The 23,017-nt window shown below is 39.5% G+C and overlaps 1 protein-coding gene across 14 annotated transcripts in view; it reads right to left on the bottom strand.

Annotated features, from left to right (window-relative positions):
* Positions 1 to 5,635: 5,635 nt before the first annotated feature.
* LUC7L2 (LUC7 like 2, pre-mRNA splicing factor) overlaps positions 5,636 to 23,017 on the bottom strand; it is a 66,243-nt gene continuing 48,861 nt past the window's right edge. For 8 of the 14 annotated variants that reach the window (XM_024249564.3, XM_054560683.2, XM_063725801.1 and 5 more), the window contains 5 exons: positions 21,616 to 21,792; positions 19,317 to 19,408; positions 16,393 to 16,422; positions 11,316 to 11,507; positions 5,636 to 6,918 (listed from right to left, as the gene is read on the bottom strand). In XM_024249564.3, coding sequence (XP_024105332.1) covers positions 6,741 to 6,918; positions 11,316 to 11,507; positions 16,393 to 16,422; positions 19,317 to 19,408; positions 21,616 to 21,792 — 669 coding nt within the window. In that variant the 3' untranslated portion in view covers positions 5,636 to 6,740. The remainder of the gene's footprint in view (positions 6,919 to 11,315; positions 11,508 to 16,392; positions 16,423 to 19,316; positions 19,409 to 21,615; positions 21,793 to 23,017) is intronic. The other 6 variants (XM_024249568.3, XM_024249569.3, XM_054560685.2 and 3 more) reach the window with 2 other exon arrangements.

The raw sequence follows: 23,017 nt of genomic DNA, 5'->3' as shown, positions 1-23,017 counted from the left end.
TCTGATTCAGAATGTTTAGAGATCGTATTTTGAGGAACCCTGCCTTAAAAACACCCATATATATGGCCTCCAGAAAAGAACGACTTAAAGTGATGATTTATTATTTTTTGAGACAGGGTCTTGCTCTGTCACCCAGGCTGGAGTGCAGTGGCAAAATCTCGGCCCACTGCAACCTCCACTTCCAGGATTAAAGCAATTCTCGTGCCTCAGCCTCCTGAGTAGTTGCGAATACAGGTGCGCGCCACCACGCCTGGCTGATTTTTGTATTTTTAGTAGAAATGGGGTTTCACCATGTTGGCCAGGCTGGTCTTGAACGCCTGAACTCACGTGATCCACCCACCTCAGCCTGGGATTACAGGCGTGAGCCACCACGCCTGGCCTAAAGTGATTATTTAAATGGGAAATCTAAGAGTTCCTCCCCCCAACTTTGTGAAAATTTTCAAAAATACAGAAAAGTTGAAAAACCAGTGATCTAGTTAGACCTAACAGTGAACAGTTTGTTACACCTGCTCTTCATGTGTTTATCAAATTGTTGAACTATTTAAAAGTAAGCTGCAGACATCCAGATGCTTCATCCTTAAATACTTTAGCACTTATCTCCTAAGAATATTCTTCTATGTAATGACAATTCCACCATTATACCTAACAAAATCAATAATAAATTCATATTCAATCCATATCCTAATTTCTCCAGTTATTCCAGCCTTTTAAACAAAGATCCAATCAGAGTTCAAGCCCTTTTTACTGATTATCATCTCTTCAGTCTCCTTTGTATTTCATTACCTAGTAGACTGTCGTATTGATTTCAAGTAACTTGTATCAAACTTTCTGAACAAAAATTTCAAGAAATCAAAAAATGTAACTGGCCAGGCAGGGTAGCTCATGCCTATACTCCTAGCACTTTGGGAAGCCAAGGTAGGAGGATCACTTGAGCTCAGGGGTTTGAGACCAGCCTGGGAAACATGGTGTGATCCCATCTCTGCAAAAAAAATTTAAAAATTAAAACAAAAATTAGCTGAGCAGGAGGGTGGTGGGTGGGGGCGGGGCTATTCAGGAGGCTGAGGCAGGAGGATTACTTGAGCCCAGGTCAAAACTGTAGTAAGCCATGGGCACCACTGCACCCCAGCCTGGGCAACATGCTGAGACCCTGTCTGAAAACAAAAAACAAAAAATGGTAACTCCTATATACCATGTTATTTGGATAACTATCGGCTTTTTTATCTGTTACAATCAGCTTGAGAGATACTATGAGACTAGAATAAAACGTGCTGGAAATGGGACAGTACTTGCAGTTATCATCCTGCTTCATTCATGTCAGTCTTTTTTGTAAGGGACATTTCTGTTGCTCCCTTCTTGCCACTCCCAGCTGAGACCTACCTGTCACAATACTTTATACCAGGAAGAGCCTTTCACTTAGAATCAAAAAGGTGTTGGCTGACTCTGTCCTATTAGTCACTCAGCATGGCTCAGCTTCCTACTCTGAAAAACAGGCATGATGGTGATAGAATACGGTCCCTTCGAGTAACCACAGGATTGCTATATGAATCAAATGAGATCGTGTGGGTTAACGTATGTTGGAAAAGATGAGGCACTTCATTCATTCATTCCACACTCATCGAGCATCGTCTATGTAGGTCTCTGTGCCAGGGAGAGAGATGTGAGAAAAAGGTTGGGAGACGTTCTGGGAAAAGTTGCCTTGCTCTTAAGAGACACAAGACGAAATGGTTTCTCTTCATATGGGTATAGGGCTCAGGTGCTAGTCCAAGATATGGAGCTGGCATGCAACTCAATCACACAAGCTGCTAAGGTCCCTTCAGAGTTTAAGCCCATTTGAGTGTATTTTCTTTTACAGGTAGCCAACAGCATCCAGAGACAGGTGTGAACAGCATTTGAGACTTGAAGAATCAGTCTCCCAAAGGAGCATCAGAGCAGATTTTGATGCTGGCACCAGCCTTTGACTTCTGCTTGGCTGGCCCCATCTCTTGGATCCCTGCTTGACTGACAGCCCAATTCTGTGAGTCTCAAAGCCTTGCTTCAGCCTAAACTCTCCAATGCTGGCCATTAGCTTGTTCTGATCCCCAGATATGCCTACAGACCCCAAACCTCTAACACCCTAATGTTTCTGCTGCTACCTGGAGAACGTGCCAGTGTGCTGCCTGCTGACCCTAGAGCCCCCAAGGCCCCACTCATGCATGGCCCCAGTACTACTCTGCTGACAGACCCCTGCCTGCTCTCCCCTACTCAGCCTCTGCCCAGGGAAACCCTGTTGTTCTCTCAGCTCTCTAAACTTTCCTAACTCCCCTGAGGGACAAAATGCTTTTTCAAATAACAGGCAGTACAAAGAAAAATACTGAGAAAGGGCAACTTCATATTGCCTTATTTATACCCCAGGAAATTTTAATTATCAACAGTCAAGATATAATAAAATCATGATGTAGGCCGGGCGCAGTGGCATACACCTGTAGTCCCAGCACTCTAGGAGGCTGCGGCAGGCAGATCGCTGGGGCTCAGGAGTTGGAGATCAGCTCTGCCAACACGATGAAACCCTGTCTCTACTAAAACTAGTCAGGCATGGTGTCATACACCTGTCGTCCCAGCTACTCAGGGGCCTGAGGTGAAAAGATCGCCTGAGCCCAGGATGTTGAGGCTGTAGTGAGCCAAGATTGCGCCACTGCACACCAGCCTGGGCAACAGAGTGAGACCCTGTCTTAAAAAAAAAAAAAAGAAAAAACAAACCCCACATTTATTTGAAAAAACTTAAAAAGGTACATAACCATTACCTAAAAACCATTTTTGAAAGAAAATCATTATTGCATCAAATAGCCTCTGCTTTTTCAGATACAGAACAAACAAGAATGTGTTTCGAACTATTTAAGTCAGTATAGCATGTGGTAAGTGAACTAATTCTGGAGGTTCCTGGCTGTGCCTGCTGGTCGTGCGTTGGGGGCAGGCACTCAACTAGCCCAGGGCAGCAGCTAATTTACCAGTTGAAGGGACATGTTTCAGTGGTTTCACAACTGGGATAGCCGTAACAGCTGAACATCCACATTAGGTATGTGGGTTGTTGTTTTTTTAATATGTAATATTTACTTAGATTTTTAAAGCTAAAAAATCCATAAATGGGCTGGATGTGGTGGCTCATGTCTGTAATCTCAGCACCTTGGGAGGCTGAGGTGGAGAATTGCTTGAGCCCAGGAGTTGGAGACCACCCTGGGCAATAAAGCAAGACTCCATCTCTACAATTTTTTTTTTTTTTTTTTGAGATGGGAGTTTTACTCTTTGTCGCCCAGGCTGGAATGCAGTGGCACCATCTCAGCTCGCTGCAACCTCTGCCTCCAGGGTTCAAGTGATTCTCCTGCCTCAGTCTCCGGAGTAGCTGGGATTACAGGCATGTGCCATCATGCCCAGTAATGTTTTGTTTTTTTGAGATGAAGTCTCACTCTGTTGCCCAGGCTGGATCGCACTCTGTTGCGATCTCGGCTCACTGCAGCCTCTGCCTCCCGGGTTCAAATGATACTTGTGCCTTAAGCCTCCCGAATAGCTGTGAGACTACAGGTGTGTGCTACCACACCCGGCTAATTTGTGTGTGTGTGTGTGTGTGTGTGTGTGTGTGTGTGTGTGTGTGTTTTAGTAGAGATGGGGTTTCACCATGTTGGCCAGGCTGGTCTTGAACTCCTGACCTCAAGTGATCTGCCTGCCTCGGCCTCCCAAAATGCTGAGATTACAGGCATGAGTCTCCATACGTGGCCTCTACAAAATTTTTTTTTTTAATTAGCTGGGCATGGTGGTACGTGCCTATAATCCCAGCTCCTTGGGAGGGTGAAGTGGGAAGATCGCTTGTGCCCAGGACATTGAGGTTGCAGTGAGCTAACATCATGCCACTGTGCTCTAGCTTGGTGACACAGCAAGACCTTACATTAAAAAACAAAACAAAACAAAAAACTATAAACATTTAACAATTATAACCAGCATTTATTTGGAAAAACTTGTATGATGTACATAATCATTACCTAAAAACCATTTTGAAAGAATTTATGACATCAAATGGCAAAAGTGTTTGTGGAAATTGTAATGCATACTTGACGATGGCTCAGAAGGCCAATGTTGAAAGCTATCACTAAAAATAGATGCTTAAAATGTAACATGGAGGGGAAAGAGGGAACTTGGAAAAGATAAAGGTATATTGGTTTTAGGTCTAATAATCATAGGTAAGAAAGTCTTTGTTTAAAAAACAAGCCTGGCAGGGGTAGGGCGGGGAGGATTACTCATGCCTTATACTCCCAGCACTTTGGGAGGCCAAGGCGGGCATATCACCTGAGGCCAGGAGTTCGAGACCAGCCTGGGCAACATGGCGAAACCCCATCTCTACTAAAAATAAATTAGCCAGGCGTGGTGGTGCACATCTGTAATCCCAGTTACTCGGGAGGCTGAGGCAGGAGAATTGCTTGAACCCAGGAGGCAGAAGTTGCAGTGAGCTGAGATTGCACCATTGCACTCCAGCCTGGGCAACAAGAGTGAAACTCTGTCAAAAAAAAAAAATAAAAATAAAAAACATACCTATTTAAGGAGGCTTTTTTCCTTAGTTTTAGTTGGTGTTAATAAGCTCAGCAAAGGAGCTTTAGGGTAATACTTGATGACAGCAAAATGAAGGAAACCTTACTGAAGGTAAAAACTTAGCAAAACACTCCCCAGAGGGACAAAAGTTTTTTGCAAATACGAAATACTTAGTTATGCTTTCTACCAGTCACCAACACAGAAAGACCAAAAACTGTGTATGAGAAAGTGATATTAAGATTTGAGATTTTATTCTAATTCAGTGGCATCCATCATGTAAAGAGCCATGCGGTTGAAGTAGTCTGCTGTGGCACACAGCCCCACAGTGATGGTGCGCTTCATGCCCTGTTCATGTTGGGGCAGTCTATACCACCTAGAAACCACAACTGCAGTAACCATTGATATATAGACCTGTGTTACTTCTACAAGTGTTCCATTCCAACTGTACATATGCTTTAGAGTTCAAAATCTAAGTCCAGATATACTATTATAATGGGCCAGGTCCCAGACATTCTTCCTCACACCAACCAGCTAGTCCTTTTGATCTTATTCCAAACCCCAATGTACAAAATCTGAAGTGCTTGTAAGGATTTAGAACAGTGCAGACTACCAGAACAAAGGAGATACAAAACATTTCTCAGCAACCAAAAATAAAAGAAGAGAAATGGGCCACTGAGGCAGATGGGTCTCTCAGATTAAATGCCATATAAATTGCATGTGTGGAACCAAATACAGCAGAAAACCCTCAGTTAATGAGGCATAGCTTGGTAAATTGGGAACTTGATGAGGGTTTTGTAACGTAATCTGGTATCACTTAGATTGGCCTGAGTTTCCCATTCTCTCACCACCTTCACAGAGGCCCACATGCCTCTGACATCAAGTTTGTCAAACTTGGGGACAAAGGACATTAACAGTTCTTGAAAGGTGACCTTAGTTAATGATACCCACAGATACTAATTTCATTACTTAAGGAATTTGTGTTCCTCAGAATTTCCAGAATCAGAAGTGATACCTGCCAATTACAGTTTAAGTTACTAATGGATATACAACTCTTCAATGCAGAAACTTAAGTCTCATTATGTTGGTTACATATACTGTTTTTATTTGGGTTTGTCGAATGAGAATAAAAACACCCCAGTTTCTTCTGTAGGTTGAGCCCTTCTCTGTAACGGTCATTACAAACCCTGAAGTGGCTGGAATATAGTCAGCAAGGGGCCCACATGAACAGCTCATCTGGAATCTTTGCAAGTACATATTTATGTCCTTTGGTGCCTTGCACAGTAAGGCACTGTTAATGACGTAACAGAATAGAGGAAATGCCCACAGCAAATAGTTCTAGTGACAATTTACTAGACAAGTTACAGTTTAATAATGGTGGTGGTGATTGTTTCTTTCATTTTATTATTTTTTTACAATACGGGTGTAGCCTTTATACTCCACACACACAAAATAAAACAAGTGCTTATTAGGAAAAGAGTCCCTGCCCCCACCCCCTAGAACATCCTGAACATAGCAATTCAACAGAACAGAAAAATCAAGACAAGTTTGATTTCAAAATTTCAATAAAAAAGCAAAAGTATGTAATGCAACAGCTGTTCAACTTCCAACTCTAAATAGGCACCATTAAACAAAAAACCCCAGTATTTTAAATTTCTCCAGCACACATTCCAGGATCAATGCTCTGAACTGTAATCAGCTAGTAATTCATAACGGGAATACAGCCTTAGAATGGAAGCTATATTGTTCCCCTGTCCCCTTTCTCTTACAATTGGAGAGTGTAGGTATTAAGGGATACAAAGTCAGAGGAAGAATAATTAAAAAGAAAAATGCCCAAAGCTGCAGCTGTTTGGACTAGGAAGACAGCATTTTACAAACGTTCAAAAAATCCCAAGGCAAGTAACACAATTTGTTCACTAGCACTCTTACTTGAAAGAATAGAGATCAGCATCTTATTATATAAAACTGTACTTTCAGAACTGTATTACAGGTTCACCAGAAACTATGGATGTAGTTTTAGGCATCATCAAGGAAAACAGGTTCAGTTCAGATCAAGTTAGATACTGTACATCTAGCCTAGCTGGATCTGGTGTCTGGATCTGCTCACTGTCACCCTGAACAGCTGTGAACTAAACAATAGTACGTAACTCCGTAGGAAGCTTAAGGATTGAAGAAATGTACACAGCTAGTTAGATCTCCCCTGCTTCGCGCTCTTCAGAGCTCCTCCTGTCTTCTGATCTGCCATTAGCACTCTCATAGGACCGCTTCTTATCTTTCCGATCTCTGTCACGAGGTGATCTGTCTCTTGAACTCCTGTCTCTGTCACATGATGCTAAGTCTTGGTCTCTGAATCTTTCTTTTGAGGATCTGAAAAATATTAATTTGAGGAGCAAAATATGTTGGGAAACCCAAAAACCCAAATTAAAGAATAGGATAAATATTAAGCTCTTGATAGCTGAAGATATATAGAAGAATATACCCATGACAGAGGAGTCAGTTTTCTGACAAATTACAGAGCACTACCATAGTTGATAAGGGCATTAAAACAAGAAGATGGGTGAAAAACAAATAGCTGAGGGTCAGAGGGCTAAAATAATTTCTTACAGGCTACTCTTATTATCTCAGAGACAACACAGAATTTCTCCAATTCATAAAAGGTATTTTAATATAAAAATAATACATAGATAACAGCTTCAAAAAGTGAAAGAAATGTATTATCTAAATTTTAAATGGCTTAGAATAGGGGCCAGATGGTGACTATCTGGGGTGCTGCAGGTCCATGCAATCTTTGTGGCAGTTCTTTTCTTTTTAGAATGTAAAAACCATCCATAGCTTGCTGGTTGTACAGGCTACCGGCCAGATTTGGCCTATCGGCAACAGTTTGCCAACACCTGACTTAGATAAAAGAACTACTCAATTATTAATATGAATTTAAATAACCACTTTTAAAAATCTACTCATACTGAGTTAGCTTATTCAACCAACAAGGGGAAATCAAAAAAAGACAAAGATGCTCACACTAATAAATCTTGATTAGCCATAACTGTTTACTACCTTCTCCATTCCCATACCCAATTTCATATAAGAAAGGTAAATAATAAATCAGAAGGAAAATCAAACATATTATGGAATCAGAATAAACATGGAATCTTCTATACTTCCAACATCTAAAATTCAACAAATTACATTTATTTGGTTCTGTACAGGTGACACAGTACTTTTACATAATTATCTCACTCAACCCATATTCAAAATTAGGATCTGAGGCACTAACCAAGAACCTGAATAAGTAATACTTTCAGGAAAATAAAAAATATGACTGTTCAGTTTTAGAAATATAGTTAAGGAGGGTTAAACAAAAAATGGTTCTAAAATAATGTCAACTTTGAACATTCTACTTAATGTTTTAATAAACTTAAAATGATATAAAAAGACTGGGCATGGTGACTCACGCCTGTAATCCCAGCACTTTGGGAGGCCAAGGCGGGCGGATCACTTGAGGTCAGGAGTTCAAGACCAGCCTAGCCAACATAGTGAAACCCCGTCTCTACTTAAAATACGAAATATTAGCTGGGAGTGGTGGCGCGTGCCTGTAGTCCCAGCTACTCGAGAGGCTGAGGCAGGAGAATCACCTGAACCTGGGAGGCGGAAGCTGCAGTGAGCCCAGATTGCATCACTGTACTCCAGCCTGGGTGACAGAGCAAGACTCCAACTCAACAACAACAAAAAAATCACAGTGCCAAGTCTAGTGATTCCACGTCTACACTAGTCCTATCCATAGCATTTGTTGGAATAAAATATGAAAAGAGATGGTAAAAATGATACCTAAAAAGACACTAGATGCTAAACAGTCCCAGTGATCAATAATAACTAAAAAACTATGAGTATCAACTACTATGTCCCACACATAAGTGGTTTCCATATACTATTTTACTCAAACTACCAATAATCTTAACAAAGCAGGTATTCTTACTTTCTCCACTTAGTAGATGGGGAAAGACAGGTGAGATAATTAAATTACTTAGCCAAGGTGGGATGTGGTGGCTCATGCCTGTAATCCCAGCATTTTGGGAGGCCAAGACAGGTGGATCACCTGAGGTCGGGAGTTTGAGACCAGCCCGGCCAACATGGCAAAACTCTGTCCCTACTAAAAATACAAAAATAGCCAGGTGTGGTGGCCTGGGCCTGTAATCCCAGCTACTTGGGAGGCCGAGGCAGGAGAATTGCTTGAACCCGGAAGGTAGAGGTTGCAACGAGCCAAGATCGCGCCACTGCCCTCCAGCCTGAGCGACAGAGCAAGACTCTCGTCTCAAAAAATAATAATAATAAATTACTTAGCCTAAACCAATGAACCCAAGTAATCTGACTTTGGAGTCCACACTAAACATGTTTGAACAGAGCAAAAAGAAAGATGCAAATGGTCCTCATTTACGCAGGGTACTACTGCCAGGAAGAGGTCACAAAGACAATCTACTTATATCAGAGACAAGTATTTCACAGTAGGGAAAGGAGAACAGCAAAACATAAAAGGCTTTCAATAAGAACTTTTACCTTGAAAAATTAAACCCAAATATGTAGCAATAACTTGATGTTGTATGTAATACCAAGTAGGTTTTAACAGCAATTATCTGATTTTTAGTAAAAACAAAGAATGATGCTTTAAAAGAGAATAATTTGAATTCAAAGATGAGAAAGTGCTCGAGAAAAGCAAAACTTTTAATAGTTTTACAAAAATAATCCTCTTTATGAACATGCTGACATCTTAGATATGATCATGTATCATGTATGGTGGAAAAATTCCTATACAACTTCATAAACGCAGGAAGCATCAGTGACTAAAATAACACAATCTCAGATGAGGGGACTTCACGAAGCCCATCCTTCCCACACCCACCACCAATAAAGACATTTAGGAGTTCAGCAACAACAACGACAGTTGGGCAGATTGACACAAGAAAATGTCTAAACCTTCCATCACCTAGCAGGATAATTCTGAAAAATTCATTGTGCAGATAAGACAGGTAACTTTTAAAAAATGCTTATTTCTGAACACTGCACTGAGGGTAGACCCCCAAAATCAGTTTCAAGACGGTGAGATAAGAGGCCTACAAATCACTCCGTCCTTTACAAACTCCCTGCTCATTCTCTGAATTTGCCTAGGATATTCACTCTATATGGAATACCTTTTTCCTAGCTGATTTTACCTGTTCAAATTTTGCTGACTACCTGAAGCCATTTTTGATTACTCTGTTATTTGCCTCATCTAAACTCTCGGATCATTTATTCTATGATATGCAGTTTAGCACTTTATAACGTGGTAGTCTTATGCCAGTCTAATTATTGTCAAAGATGTCGATCCTGTGTTCTAACTCACATAGGAAACCTCTTTTTTTTTTTGAGAGACGGAGTCTCGCCCTGTCACCCAGGCTGGAGTGCAGTGGTGCGATCTTGGCTCACTGCAACCTCCACCTTTGGGTTCAAGCAATTCTCCTTCCTCAGCCTCCTGAGTAGCTGGGATTACAGGCACGTGCCACCATGCCTGGCTAATGTTTATATTTTAGTAAAGATGGGGTTGGTTGGCCAGGCTGGTCTTGAACTCCTGATCTCAAGTGATACGCCCATCTCGGTCTCCCAAAGTGCTGGGATTATGAGCGTGAGCCACCGCGCCCAGCCTCACATAGGAAACTTCTTAGAGCAACTTAAAGTTGTTCAACTACGTTATACGTCTTTCTTATGTTTACTAAGTCTAGTACAGTAAAACATATACAATTATTATTAAAATCACCTTAAGGAATACTAAAAACAAGGCCAGAATGTAAGAAACAAAATATTGAGAGCCTACTAACAAACTCAGCTTGTGAGTGATTTCAGGGAAAGGAAAGTTGAGTCAAAAAAAAAGGAAAGATTTTAACAGCTTTCTGTGGATTTTATTATAGATTTTATGTAGAGTAATCCACAGAATATGTAAGACTAGTAGGTACTAGGCACTCAAAAAATGTTTATCATACATATACTTTTGAATAGTTGTCAAGAAAAAAGCAATTTTAAACATGGCTTACATTACACAGAAATTACCTGGTTTAAGGGCCATCATGTGACCTGAGAGTTTGATCTATAGACTATGAATGCTAAACTCTTCTACCACATTATAATCCTTTGTCTATTCTTAATAGATATTCAAGTCCTCAAACATACCTTAACCTATGCCTGCACCTTTTGAATGTTCTCATTAAACCAAGGGAAGTCTTGGAACTTCCTTAAGATTATTGGTCTGCCTTGCCAAGCTGAAGGTATGTAACAATACATATCTATAGTGCAGATAAAACAAGAATATACTAGAATGTGTCTGCTCTGAAAAAGCATCCAGCTCAAATAAGTTTAGAAAACAATAAATCAAAGCTAAACAACTCTTGTAATGAAAGGCCTTCTCAGAGCCCTAATTTGCTGATCCATACTAAGGGCATTGGTATTTAAAATTATTTACCTGTAAAGAACTTTTTTCCAAGACACACTAAGCAGAGAAAAGCAATAACCTCTACACATATTGGTTCCAATTTCTTGCTCTGGCTCATAAGTATATTCTTCCAAAACTACCCATATAATCACAGAAAAATGTTGTACACCCACACATAAATGTGTACATATTACCAGATGCAAAAGTTTCAAACCAATAATCTGAACTCTAAACATAAGTAACATAAGTAAACATAAACAACTCTAAAACATTAAGGTAGCTCCATATCCTCTGATTGACACATCAATACCTCCTCTTGGATCGTTCTCTGCTCCTATCTCTAGAACTGTGCCGACTTCTCTGGTGGCTACGGCTGCGGCTACGGCTGCTAGAGCGGGACCTGTGGCGATGGCGTTTCTCCCGAGATTTGGATCGAGTTCTCCTCTTGCGTTCACGTGACATGGAGCGAGATCGATGTCTGCGATGCTCTCTGGACCTGGATCTACCAGACAAGATTTGATTTTGTTTTTACCTTTGTAATTACTACATTTCTCATTTATTAAAGCCTTTTCTTTAAAGAGAAACTTTTTTTTCCGTAGTCTTAATGTCAATTATATTCCAAGTCAGCTAAATCTACACTAAATTGCTGGTGTGTTAATAACTACATACTAGAATTCAAAATAAAACATTAATAATTCTCAGCCAGGCGCCGTGGCTCACACCTGTAATCCCAACACTTTAGGAGTCTGAGGCAGGAGGATCGCTTGAGCTCAGGATTTCAAGACCAGCCTAGGCAACATGGCGAAACTCTGTCTCTATAAAACATACAAAAATTAGCTGGACACAGAGGCACATGCCTGTAGTCCCAGCTACTCAGGAAGCTGAGGTGGGAGAATCTCTTGAGCCAGGGAGGTCAAGGCTGCTACAATGACCTGGTGATCACACCGCTGCAGTCCAGCCTGGGCAACAGAGTGAAATTCTGTCTCAAAAACAAGACATTGATTGATAATTCTCAGAGATCAATCAGTAATGTATAAATTTATTATCAGAAATAGTTTTTCAAGTGAAAGCAACTTTCGAACCACTACTATATGCCACGGGCTATATTATCTAGATGTGTTATGAATTTAATTGCACTTAAATATCTTGAACATTTTTTGTATTCTCTAGAAATTAAATATGTACCTGACAGACCTGGATAGAAGGGAAGAGAAGAGAAGAGGAAGAATACGTCAGGACAAATTACTCTCTCTCTGAATTAGAAAGGTGAGATAACCATAGAAATAAGTTTTTAATGCCCACAATATGCATGCCTAGTCGCAGTGTAATCAAAACAGAGTAAGGACCAGGGGTAGTAGCTCACGCCTTTAATCCCAGCACTTTGGGAGGCTAAGGCAGGATGATCACCCAAGCCCAGGAAGTCAAGGCTACAGGGAGCTGTGTTCACACCACTGCATTCCAGCCTGGGCAATAGAGAGCAAGACAAAACAAACACAGTAAGACAGTTCTCTATTCAAGGAGCAAAGAGTTTGGGAGAAAGAAAACTTACGAAAATCATTTTTGAGAACTTAGATCGCAAAAAAAAAATGTACTTCTAGTGAATACACAGAAATAGAGAATGAAAAACATTCTGAAAAACCAGAAAATATACGATCAAGGTGCTGGCAAAATAAAAACATTTTTTGAAAAGAAAAAAACCCACAAGGTAAGACACTTTTATAGCCTCTACCAGGTCACAGACTAACTTGTGAGGTGGGTGGGGGTGCGTGGTGAGGGTGGAAATGGCATGCAGAGGACATAACCATTTGACAGAAAACAAGGGGAAACAAAGGAATACAACTTCGTTAGAAGAGTCACTTTAAGAATGATGGAAATGTTCTCAACTGGATTATGGTGATAGTTGCACAGCTTTAAATTTGCTAAACAATCACTGACTTCAGAGTAATTCATATATATATATTTTATACCTCAATAAAACTTAAATATAAGTCACTTTAAGAATGTGAGGTTTGCTCATAATTTGATACAGCAAATTCAAAATCATATTATACATGAGATAGTTTACAAATACAGTTTATCTTCAACTGATTGTTATGAATGATGCTTAAAGGCATTCAGCTTATATCAACATTATAGTCAAAGAAAGGTACATGACATGGATGTAGCTTTAGCCACACTTAAAAAGAGTATTTCTGGCTGGGCACAGTAGCTTGTGTCTGTAATCCCAGCACTTGGAGAGGCCACAATGGAAGGACTGCTTAATCCTTAAACGGGAGGAGTTCAAGACCAGCCTGGGCAACATAGGGAGACCCCGTACCTACAATAAATTTTTAAAAATTAGCTGGACATGGTGGCACATGCCTGTGGTACCAGCTACTCAGGACAGAGTGAGACCCTGTCTCAAAAAAAAAAAAAAAAAAAGTTATTTCCACAGCTGAAAAGAGTAATTCCAAAAGGAAGCAGAGGGAAAAAATATGAAACTCTCAATGTAAGTTTTATCAAATCATACTTCGTTTAACCACTCATTTTGAGTTATTATGAATGCCATTTCTTCCAATGTATCTTTATTCATCTTTTTAAAAATTCTAGGTAATTTTTTCATCCAAAAAATATTCACTAGGTATTTCTGCACTGTTCTAGGTACTAGGGGAGGTTGAGTAGCAAGTAAAATAAAGTTCCTGAACTAAACTTAGTGCTTATACTATAGAAAGGGATCTATACAGGTTTGTAGGCAGTAAATAAAGATATGACAGGTGGTTAAGAAGAAAAAAAAAAAAAAAAAAAAAAGATCTATTGCTGGACACGGTGACTCATGCCTGTAATCCCAGCACTTTGGAAGGCTGAGGCAGGCGGATCACTTGAGGTCAGGAGTTCAAGACCAGCCTGGCCAACATGGTGAAACCCCTACTCTACTAAAAATACAACAACAACAAAAAAAACTTAGCAGGGCATGGTGGCACATGCCTGTAATCCTAGCTACTAGGGAGCCTAAGGTAGAAGAATCACTTGAACCTGGGAGGCGGAGGTTGCAGTGAGCTGGCATTGTGCCACTGCACTCCAGCCTGGGCAACAGAGCAAGATGCCGTCTCAAAAAAAATTAAAAGATGTATTACGTAGGGTGGAAAAAGATAGAGAAAAGAGTGGAAATATTTATACAGAATAAGCAGGGAAGGCTTTTCTGATAGGGTGGCACTGAAGCAAAGCTGAAAGAAGAAAGGGAACAAGTGAATCAGTCATCTCAGAGAGGAGTGCTTCAGGCTAAGGGAACACAGATGCAAAGTCCCTGAGTTGGGAAAAAGCTCAGCATGTCGAAGGAAAAGACCAGTGTGGCTAGAATGATGTGAGCAAAAGGAAGTAATATCAGGGTCTTACAGGCAGGATGACCAGGTACTTTATCATTCAAACTAGAAGGCTCTGAATAAGTTTACTGAGTGTAATGAGAAGCTATTAATACATATTCTGGGATAAAAACATAAACCAGAACTATCCCAGGGCAGTTTGGGCTATGCCAAGCTTGTCCAACCTGCGGCCTCCAAGCTGCATGCTGCCCAGGATGGCTTTGAATACAGCCCAACACAAATTTGTAAACTTTCTTAAAATATTATGAGATTTCTTTGCAATTTTTTTTTTCAGCTCATCAGTTATCATTAGTGTATCTGATGTGTGGCCCAGGGAAGCCAAAAGATTGGACACCCCAGGCCACACCGTCACCCTATGTAAAAGCTTTGGTAAAGATGTTAACTTCTCGTATCAATGAGATGAAAAAGCTTTGGAGAATCAGAGGGCTGATGTGATGTATTTCATTTTTTAAAGGCTCATCCTGGCTGATGTGTGAAAAATAGAATGAGGTGAAGAAGGGGAGTGGGCAAGCAGAGAGAAGTAAGGAACCCAGTTACAAGGCAAACATACTATCTAGGTAACAGGACTGGAGGAATAGAAATTAAATTTCTGGCCCAAATATCTAAAGATGTTCTATGTGCAATACATTTATGTTTTCAACAAAGGGACCAGCTTATATTAATCAAACAGTAAACAAGAACAGTATCATAGTTTAATATTTCTACTTATCATGCTAGATCAGAGAAATTCACCAATAATATAAATTAGCTGACACAACTGGCCCCACTTATTAATGTTCTTTAGTTTTTTAGTGTTTTAGGCAGAAATATCATTGAAAGATGTAGCTAACAGAACCGTAAGTTTTTTGTTTTTCTTTTTTTGAGACAGTCTCACTCTGTCACCCAAGCTGGAATGCAGTGTGGCACAATCTCGGCTTACTGTAACCTCCACCTCCTGGGTTCAAGTGATTCTCCTGCCTCAGCCTCTCAAGTAGCTGGGATTACAGGGACCTGCCACCACACCCAGCTAATTTTTGTGTTTTTAGTAGAGATGGAGTTTCGCCATGTTGGCCAGGCTGGTCTTGAACTCCTGACTTCAGGTGATCTGCCTGCCTCAGCCTCCCAAAGAGCCGGGATTGTAAGCGTGAGGCACTGCACTCAGCCAAGTTTTTCTTTCAACAACAACAAATTCTCTACTTTTTAGGGAAAAGTTCTTGGGAAATAATCTCTAGAGTTGAGAACTCAAAGTTTCTAAAAGAAGATGTGATCTAAACAAGAGGAATGGTAGAATTTGGAAAAGTCTGAGAAAGGGCATTCTAGGTGGGAATGGATCCATGAAGAAAGCTCAACGACCGGAATGAGAACGGCAAGTGAAGAACTGAGAAAGAATGATGAAGTACAACACATTTCCCCGCCTTTCTCAGACAAAAAAAAGTATCAGCAACTAGCAAAAACTATAAAGAAAGGTTTCAAACCCCAAATATTAACGCTGAAAGTCAAAGTATTGTCTTGCTCTTTAAGGCTGCAAATGCCTCTCTGAAAGGTTTCTGTGATCACTGTATAAATGAATGGGTAATAAACTCACATAAAGTCAAGACTGGAGGGTATACTAAACATTTTGGTTTTGCTTAACCCACAGTGGATCAATCAAAATTTTATCCAACTATTAACCTACTAATGTTTTCAACAGCTACAACCTCTTAGAACATGTTTCCTAAATGTACCACCCAAATCGATTTTTAAAAAATTAATACTTTTACATATCTACTCTGAGCATCTAAATGATTTCAAAAAAAAAATTTTTTTTTTTTAAAGACATAGTCCTGTTCTGTTGCCCAGGGTGGAGTGCAGTGGTGCAATCTTGGCTCACTGCAACCTCCACCTCCCGGCTTCAAGCAATTCTGCCTCAGCCTCCTAAGTAGCTGGGATTACAAGCGTGCATCACTGTGCCCAGCCAAAAAAAATTTTTAAAGGACCATTTAATGTATAAAAACTACCTTTGAAAAAGACAACTTCACTACTTATACTTGTCTTATGTAATACACCCACCTTTTCGGATTCTTGCTGTGTGATCGGGACCTAAAAAAAGAGTATGTATTTTTAGAAAAGTGGCTACAAATAAGAAAACAGTACAATGTTACATTATATTCTTCCTGATTTCTAATGTTTACGTTAATTTTATAAATACAAAGCGTGTACCTATGCACACAAATTTTCCAAAATACACCACAAACTCGACAGATTTCTTCACCTTGCAGGGTTTGCTTAACTCAGAATACCTGGCTCTTAAAGAATATGTTCCTAGGAGATTAAAACACAGTACAGGTTGAGTACTCCTTCTCCGAAACGCTAAGGATCATAAGTGTTTCGGATTTTTTCTTTTTTGTTTTGTTTTTTTAATTTTTACATTTTTTGTTGCCCAGGGTGGTCTTGAACTCCTGGATGCAAATGATTCTACCACCTTGGCCTTCCAAAGTGCTGGGATTACAGGTGGCCGATTTTTTTCAAAATTTGAAGTGTCTGCATTATAATTTACTGGTTCAGCATCCCTAAATCCAGAAACCAAAATCTGAAATGCCCTAATAAGCATCTCCTTTAAATGCTGTCAGCACTCAAGAAGTTTCAGATTTTGAAGCTCACTGGATTTCATTTTTTGGATTTGGGATGCTCAACCTATATTAACACAACTTGCTAATTTTCCAGAAACCACTTACCAGCTTGGAAAAAACTCTTTTATATCTGTCATTTCCTTCTTCCCTTCTGGGAAAAGAGTGAAATTTCTATGGTCTGAGATCTATATACTCTTGGAGCTACAACCTCATACTATAATCTCTAGAACAACTAGTTCAATCTTACAATGTGTTTCTTCAAATGAAATGAGATACTCTACATAAGGCACTTGTCACATTTCCTAGCACACAGTTAACGCTCAATGAAATGTAAAGTGAATATTATGGCTAGTAGGACACCACAGGGCTTATTTTTTTTTTTTGGATGATACATAGCATTGTTGAAAGCATGACTTTGAGATCAACCAGATTTTTTTATTTCTGGTTCTACCATTCACTGTCTGTGTGACCTGAGTAAGTTACATATCCTCTCTCAGCTTACTCTGTCACTAGCAAAAGAGGGATACGAATATAAATTTTACTGGGGTGGAATGGGGGTGGGGTTTATAAAGATTAGATGAATATGGATAAATTCCTTACTGCAGTGTCTGGCATACAATAAGCACCCAGTAAATGCTTATGATTTTTTTCTTTTATCCCATCTTGTACAATTTTATACTAGTTTCTAATTTCCTCATCTTCCATACTTCCATATTTCTTTAAGCTCACAGATTCAACGACTTTTTTTAACATTTCCGAAATTTGCATTATATCAACACTGTCAAAAGAAACTTGCCATTTGGCAAACAAAGGAGTAAGATGTGATATACTTTTTCATCATCTACAAATGTGAAAATGTAGTCCTGCAAAGAAATTCTGTTCCATGTTACTGTCACCTCAACTGAATCTTAAAATGAGATTCCCAATATTACTCAAAATTCCACTTATATATTAGAATACTGGGCAATATTCCCATAAGGACTTAGCGTACACAAAAGAACAAGCAGATAAAAGCTCTGAGGTAAACTCTATGGTAAATGAAGAAATCTCTCTCTCTCTCTCAATAGAGGACTGACATCACTTCCCCTAAAAAGGGAGCATATAGACATGTGGTTTTGTTTCACTGTCTTTATGGTACAAAAAGATTACCTGGTTATAAGCCATGTAACATAAATGAAGTCTGTTTAAACTTCTTGAAATATACTGAATATATAATATGCTCAAAGATTGAAGGAAATGAGCATAACCTAATACTACAAAGGGTTTTAATTAGCTTAAGCACATCTGCTAACTCTGAAAAGAAGGTATTTAAATTTAAGACATTTAAATGTAGTATGATTCAGGGAACACTATAAATTAGGACTACAGGCAAATCCTTTGTGACGTAACTGTCCATCCTAAAGCTGCTGAAGAAGTTATAAAGATGAGTTACAAAAAAATGTTGCCACCATGATGCTATGTGATTTTAGCTGCCAATGGGTAAAAGTGACGCAGAAGAATGTTTAGACATTCCAAATACTAGAATTTTAAGATTTTATCAATTAATGAATACCAATTTAAGAGGAATTATATACATTTATGTATTATTTTTAGACTTTTTAATAGTTTATGGCTCCTGGAATTGAGGAACTAACCAAAGTTCAATGTAAAAAAAACCCTTCAATGAAACCACCCTTAAACCTTTTATTAACAAAATACATCATAAAAAAAAAAATAATTCTATGCTAACCTTGTGCAAATCTAGCCCAATATGAAAAATCAAAGGGCTAGAAAAGGATTTTGTTATAAATCTTTTTTTTTTTTTTTTTTTTTTTGAGACGGAGTCTCGCTGTCGCCCAGGCTGGAGTGCAGTGGCGTGATCTCTGCTCACTGCAGGCTCCGCCCCCTGGATTCACACCATTCTCCTGCCTCATCCGCCCGAGTAGCTGGGACTACAGGCGCCCGCCACCTCGCCCGGCTAATTTTTTGTATTTTTAGTAGAGACGGGGTTTCACCGTGTTAGCCAGGATGGTCTTGATCTCCTGACCTCGTGATCCGCCCGCCTCTGCCTCCCAAAGTGCTGGGATTACAGGCATGAGCCACCGCGCCCGGCCGGATTTTGTTATAAATCTTACAAGATATGAAGCATTCTTTATTCACTCTTCCACACATTTTAAAGGAAATCACACTCCGTTAAATGGCCAAGAGTTACGATACTTGTATAATTAAACATTTATATAATTCACACAGTAATATTTTTTAAAGTAAGCAGAAGTTTCCCACGTCCCATAACAGATTTATCACCATCTAAAATTTAAAATCAATTATATCTCTTTTTAGAACCACAGAGATTCAACTTCAATTACTTGGCCCATTACTCCATACCTCCTCAGCTTCTCCCTTTCTTCTCTCTCTCTTTCTTCTCTTCGTTTCAGCCGTTCCTGGTTTCTTTTCTCCTGCTTCTCAGCTACGACTCTCTTAAAAATGGTAATAAATGAGGAGCATATTTACTGAGTCCATTCTTAATCAGCTTTATCCTAAACTTTATATTATCTGGTTTCTAATACAGTACAACTGCTGTCAAAATCTGTTTAATAATTCAATTTGAAGTACTGCCACAAATAATTAGGCTTACAAGTCTTCTTTCCATAATCTTTCCCCATTTTGTGGAAAATGTGTAAAATTTCACCTTTCTCCATGATTTCTACTTTTTTTTTTTTAAGTGAAAACAAATTATTTTAAAATAGAGACAGAATCTCGCTATGTTGCCCAGATGGGTCTACAACTCCTGGGCTCAAGTGATCGTCCCACCTCAGCCTCCCAAAGTGCTGGAATTAACAGGTGCGAGCCACTGAGACCAGCCTATGATCTTATTATTATTATTTTTTTAGAGACAGTCTTACTCTGTTGTCCAGACTGGAGTGCAGTAGCACCATCTCAGCTCACTGCAACCTCCACCTGCCAGCCTCAGCCACCTGAGGAGCTGGGATTACAGGCGTGCATCACCACATCCAGCTAATTTTTGTATTAATATTTTTTAGTGGAGACAAGGTTTCACCACATTGCCCAGGCTGGTCTCCAACTCCTGGCCTCAAGTGATCCGGCCACCTTGGCATCCCAAAGTGCTGGGATTACAGGCATGAGTCACCATACCCAGCTCCATGATTTCTTTTTTTTTTTTTTTTTTGAGACAGGGTCTCGCTCTGTCGCCCAGGTTGGAGTACAGTGGCACAATCTCAGCTCACTGCAACCTCCACCTCCTGGGTTCAAGTGATTCTCCTGCCTCAGTTTCCAGAGTAGCTGGGACTACAGGCACGTGCCACCACACGCGGCTAATTTTTATATTTTTAGTAGAGACGGGATTTCACCATATTGGCCAGGCTGGTCTCGAACTCCTGACCTTGTGATCCGCCCGCCTTGGCCTCCCAAAGTGCTAGGATTACAGGTGTGAGCCACCGCGCCTGGCCTTTCATGATTTCTTAATGACATTTCCAAGTCACTTCTACAAGATTTTCCTCCTCTAAATGTTTTCTAGTATTATTTTGTATTTTTTTAAAAAAATCAACCATTATAAATCACTACAAGTTCCCATGCCCTGTGATTTCTAATATGGAAATGTTTAGGTCACTTCCAATACCATCCTGATGCTGCTGCTTTTTAAAGATAAGAGTAAAATGCTTGAGTTCTGTTGCTAGGTCTATCTGCAAAGACTTCCAAGTAGGAACCACTGGAGTTTTAACTTGGAGCCTAGTAACTATTTGCTATAGTGACCCTTTTCGAAAATTTTTTAAAAATTACTTGAGATCACCCTAGCTACTCAGAATACTGAAAAGAGCCCACTGTTACCTGCGAATATGGAGATATCCCTAGGCATTTTCTGATTCTACATTATTTTAAATGCTATGGACCTCGAGTTAATTCCAGTTGACGGTAACAGTTACAAAGAAAATGACTATCCCATGTTTCCCATTTGTCAGCCAGTCCTCAATTCATGAAAAAACACTACAGTGCCACAATTCTTGAAAAGCTATCAGCATATTAAAAGGTAAATAGATTATATCCACCAACACTCATCTTTACCACTTCAGAAATACCACCATGCTTTTTTGTGTTTATCCCCTCTCAACAACAAGAGTAAAAACTGTGTTGTCTTCCTCATAAAAGCCTATATTATTTAAGTAATAGCGATTGTCCTTTTAAAAAATATATAAATTTTTTCATAAGTCCTTTCCGAAGTGGAAGCAGGAGCATAAAATAAAACTAGAGATTCTGCAAGCTTGCTATTTAATAAAGAATTGCAAAATATTTCAAATTAATATTGGGTTCATTTTCTCAAACTTCTTATAAATATTATATTAATATTACATTCTTATTGACCTTATTGAAAAGAACGATAATAATGAAGTTTTATGGGACTCTATTAGTAACTAGCTTGAAAGATCCCTAACTCGGTGTCATATCTAATATAAAATGGTAACTCCCAAAATAACAGGATAATATTAAGTCTGTTTCTCAGGCAATGTCCATTAAACCAACTTGAATTTCCATCTATAATCCTACACTGTTTAGTATTAATCATTAGATACTACATTACTGAATCATAGTCAAGAATGTTGTACAAAAAGACAACTGATACAGATCAAAAGAACAAGAGGATAAAGTGAGGAATATTTTACCAATGTACCTTTAATTCTTCAAGCTTCTCTCTTATTTCAATAAATCCCAGGTGCAGTTTACCCCCAAAATGATCGGCCAGTCGTCTGTCATTATCATGAAGTCCTAAATAGGCAGAGCAGACTTCACAGACTCGAAGTTTCTGCTGCTGAAAACTGGAAGCTGGCATAGAATTCCGATAAACTTCCTAAACAAAAGTGAGAAAAACAATGACCATATAAATCTCACTAAAAGTCATACAATTAAATAAAATATACTATGCTTATACCAAAAGTGTTTTCTAAAAAATACACAAAAGTGGCTGGGCATGGTGGCTCACTGGGGCGAGACTCCAGCTCAAAAAAAAAAAAATACACAAAAGCATGGCTATTTTGTTATGAAAATTATAGGTTCCCTTTATCCCCATCCTCTATCCTTAGGGCCTCTCTCCACTGGAGTATAAGGAAATAATAAACATGAACAGAAATCAATGAAATAGAAAACAAGAAAAAAAACAATAAAATCAGAAGACTGGGTCTTTAAAAAACAAAATAAAACTGACCAGCTAGATCAATCAAGAAAAGAGAAGACATCAATTGCAAACATTCTACAGATATTAAAAGAGAACACTATGAACAACTTTATATCAATAAATACAACTTAGAAGAGATTTTGTGAAAGACAAATTTACCAAAAGTAATTTAAAAAACAACAACAAAAAAAACAGGTCAAGCGCAGTGGCCCACGCCTGTAATCCCAGCACTTTGGGAGGCTGAGGTGGACAGATCACCTGAGGTCAGGAGTTCAAGACCAGCCTGGCCAAACATGGTGAAAGCCTATCTCTACTAAAAATACAAAAAATTAGCCAGGCATGGTGGTACACGCCTGTAGTCCCAGCTACTCGGCAGGCTGAGGCAAGAGAATCGCTTGAACCCGGGAAGCAGAGGTTTCAGTGAGCTGAGATCACACCACTACACTCCAGCCTTGGAGAGAGAGTAAGACTCTGTCTTAAAAAAAAAAAAAAAAGGCCTGGCACAGTGGTTCACGCCTGTAATCCTAGCACTTTGGGAGGTTGAGGCAGGTGGATCACCTGAGGTCGGGTGTTCAAGACCAGCCTGACCAACATGGAGAAACCCTGTCTCTACTAAAAATATAAATATTAGCCAGGTGTGGTGGCATGGGCCTGTAATCCCAGCTACTTGGGAGGCTGAGGCAGGAGAATTGCTTGAACCCGGGAGGCAGAGGTTGCGGTGAGCCGAGATTGTGCCATTGCACTCCTGCCTGAGCAACAAGAGCAAAACTCCATCTCAAAAAAACAAAAAGAAGAAGGATGGACTTGAATTGGACTCAAGCGATCCACCTCAGCCTGCAGAATAGCTGGGACCAAAGGCACGCACCACCACAACCAGCTTTTTCTGTGTTTTGTTTTGTTT

The sequence above is a fragment of the Pongo abelii genome, chromosome 6 (genome assembly GCF_028885655.2).
Source record: "Pongo abelii isolate AG06213 chromosome 6, NHGRI_mPonAbe1-v2.0_pri, whole genome shotgun sequence".
NCBI classification, from domain to species: Eukaryota; Metazoa; Chordata; class Mammalia; order Primates; family Hominidae; genus Pongo; species Pongo abelii.
The sequence above is the reverse complement of the archived record's forward strand: the minus strand, read 5'-3'. Positions and strand labels throughout refer to the sequence as shown.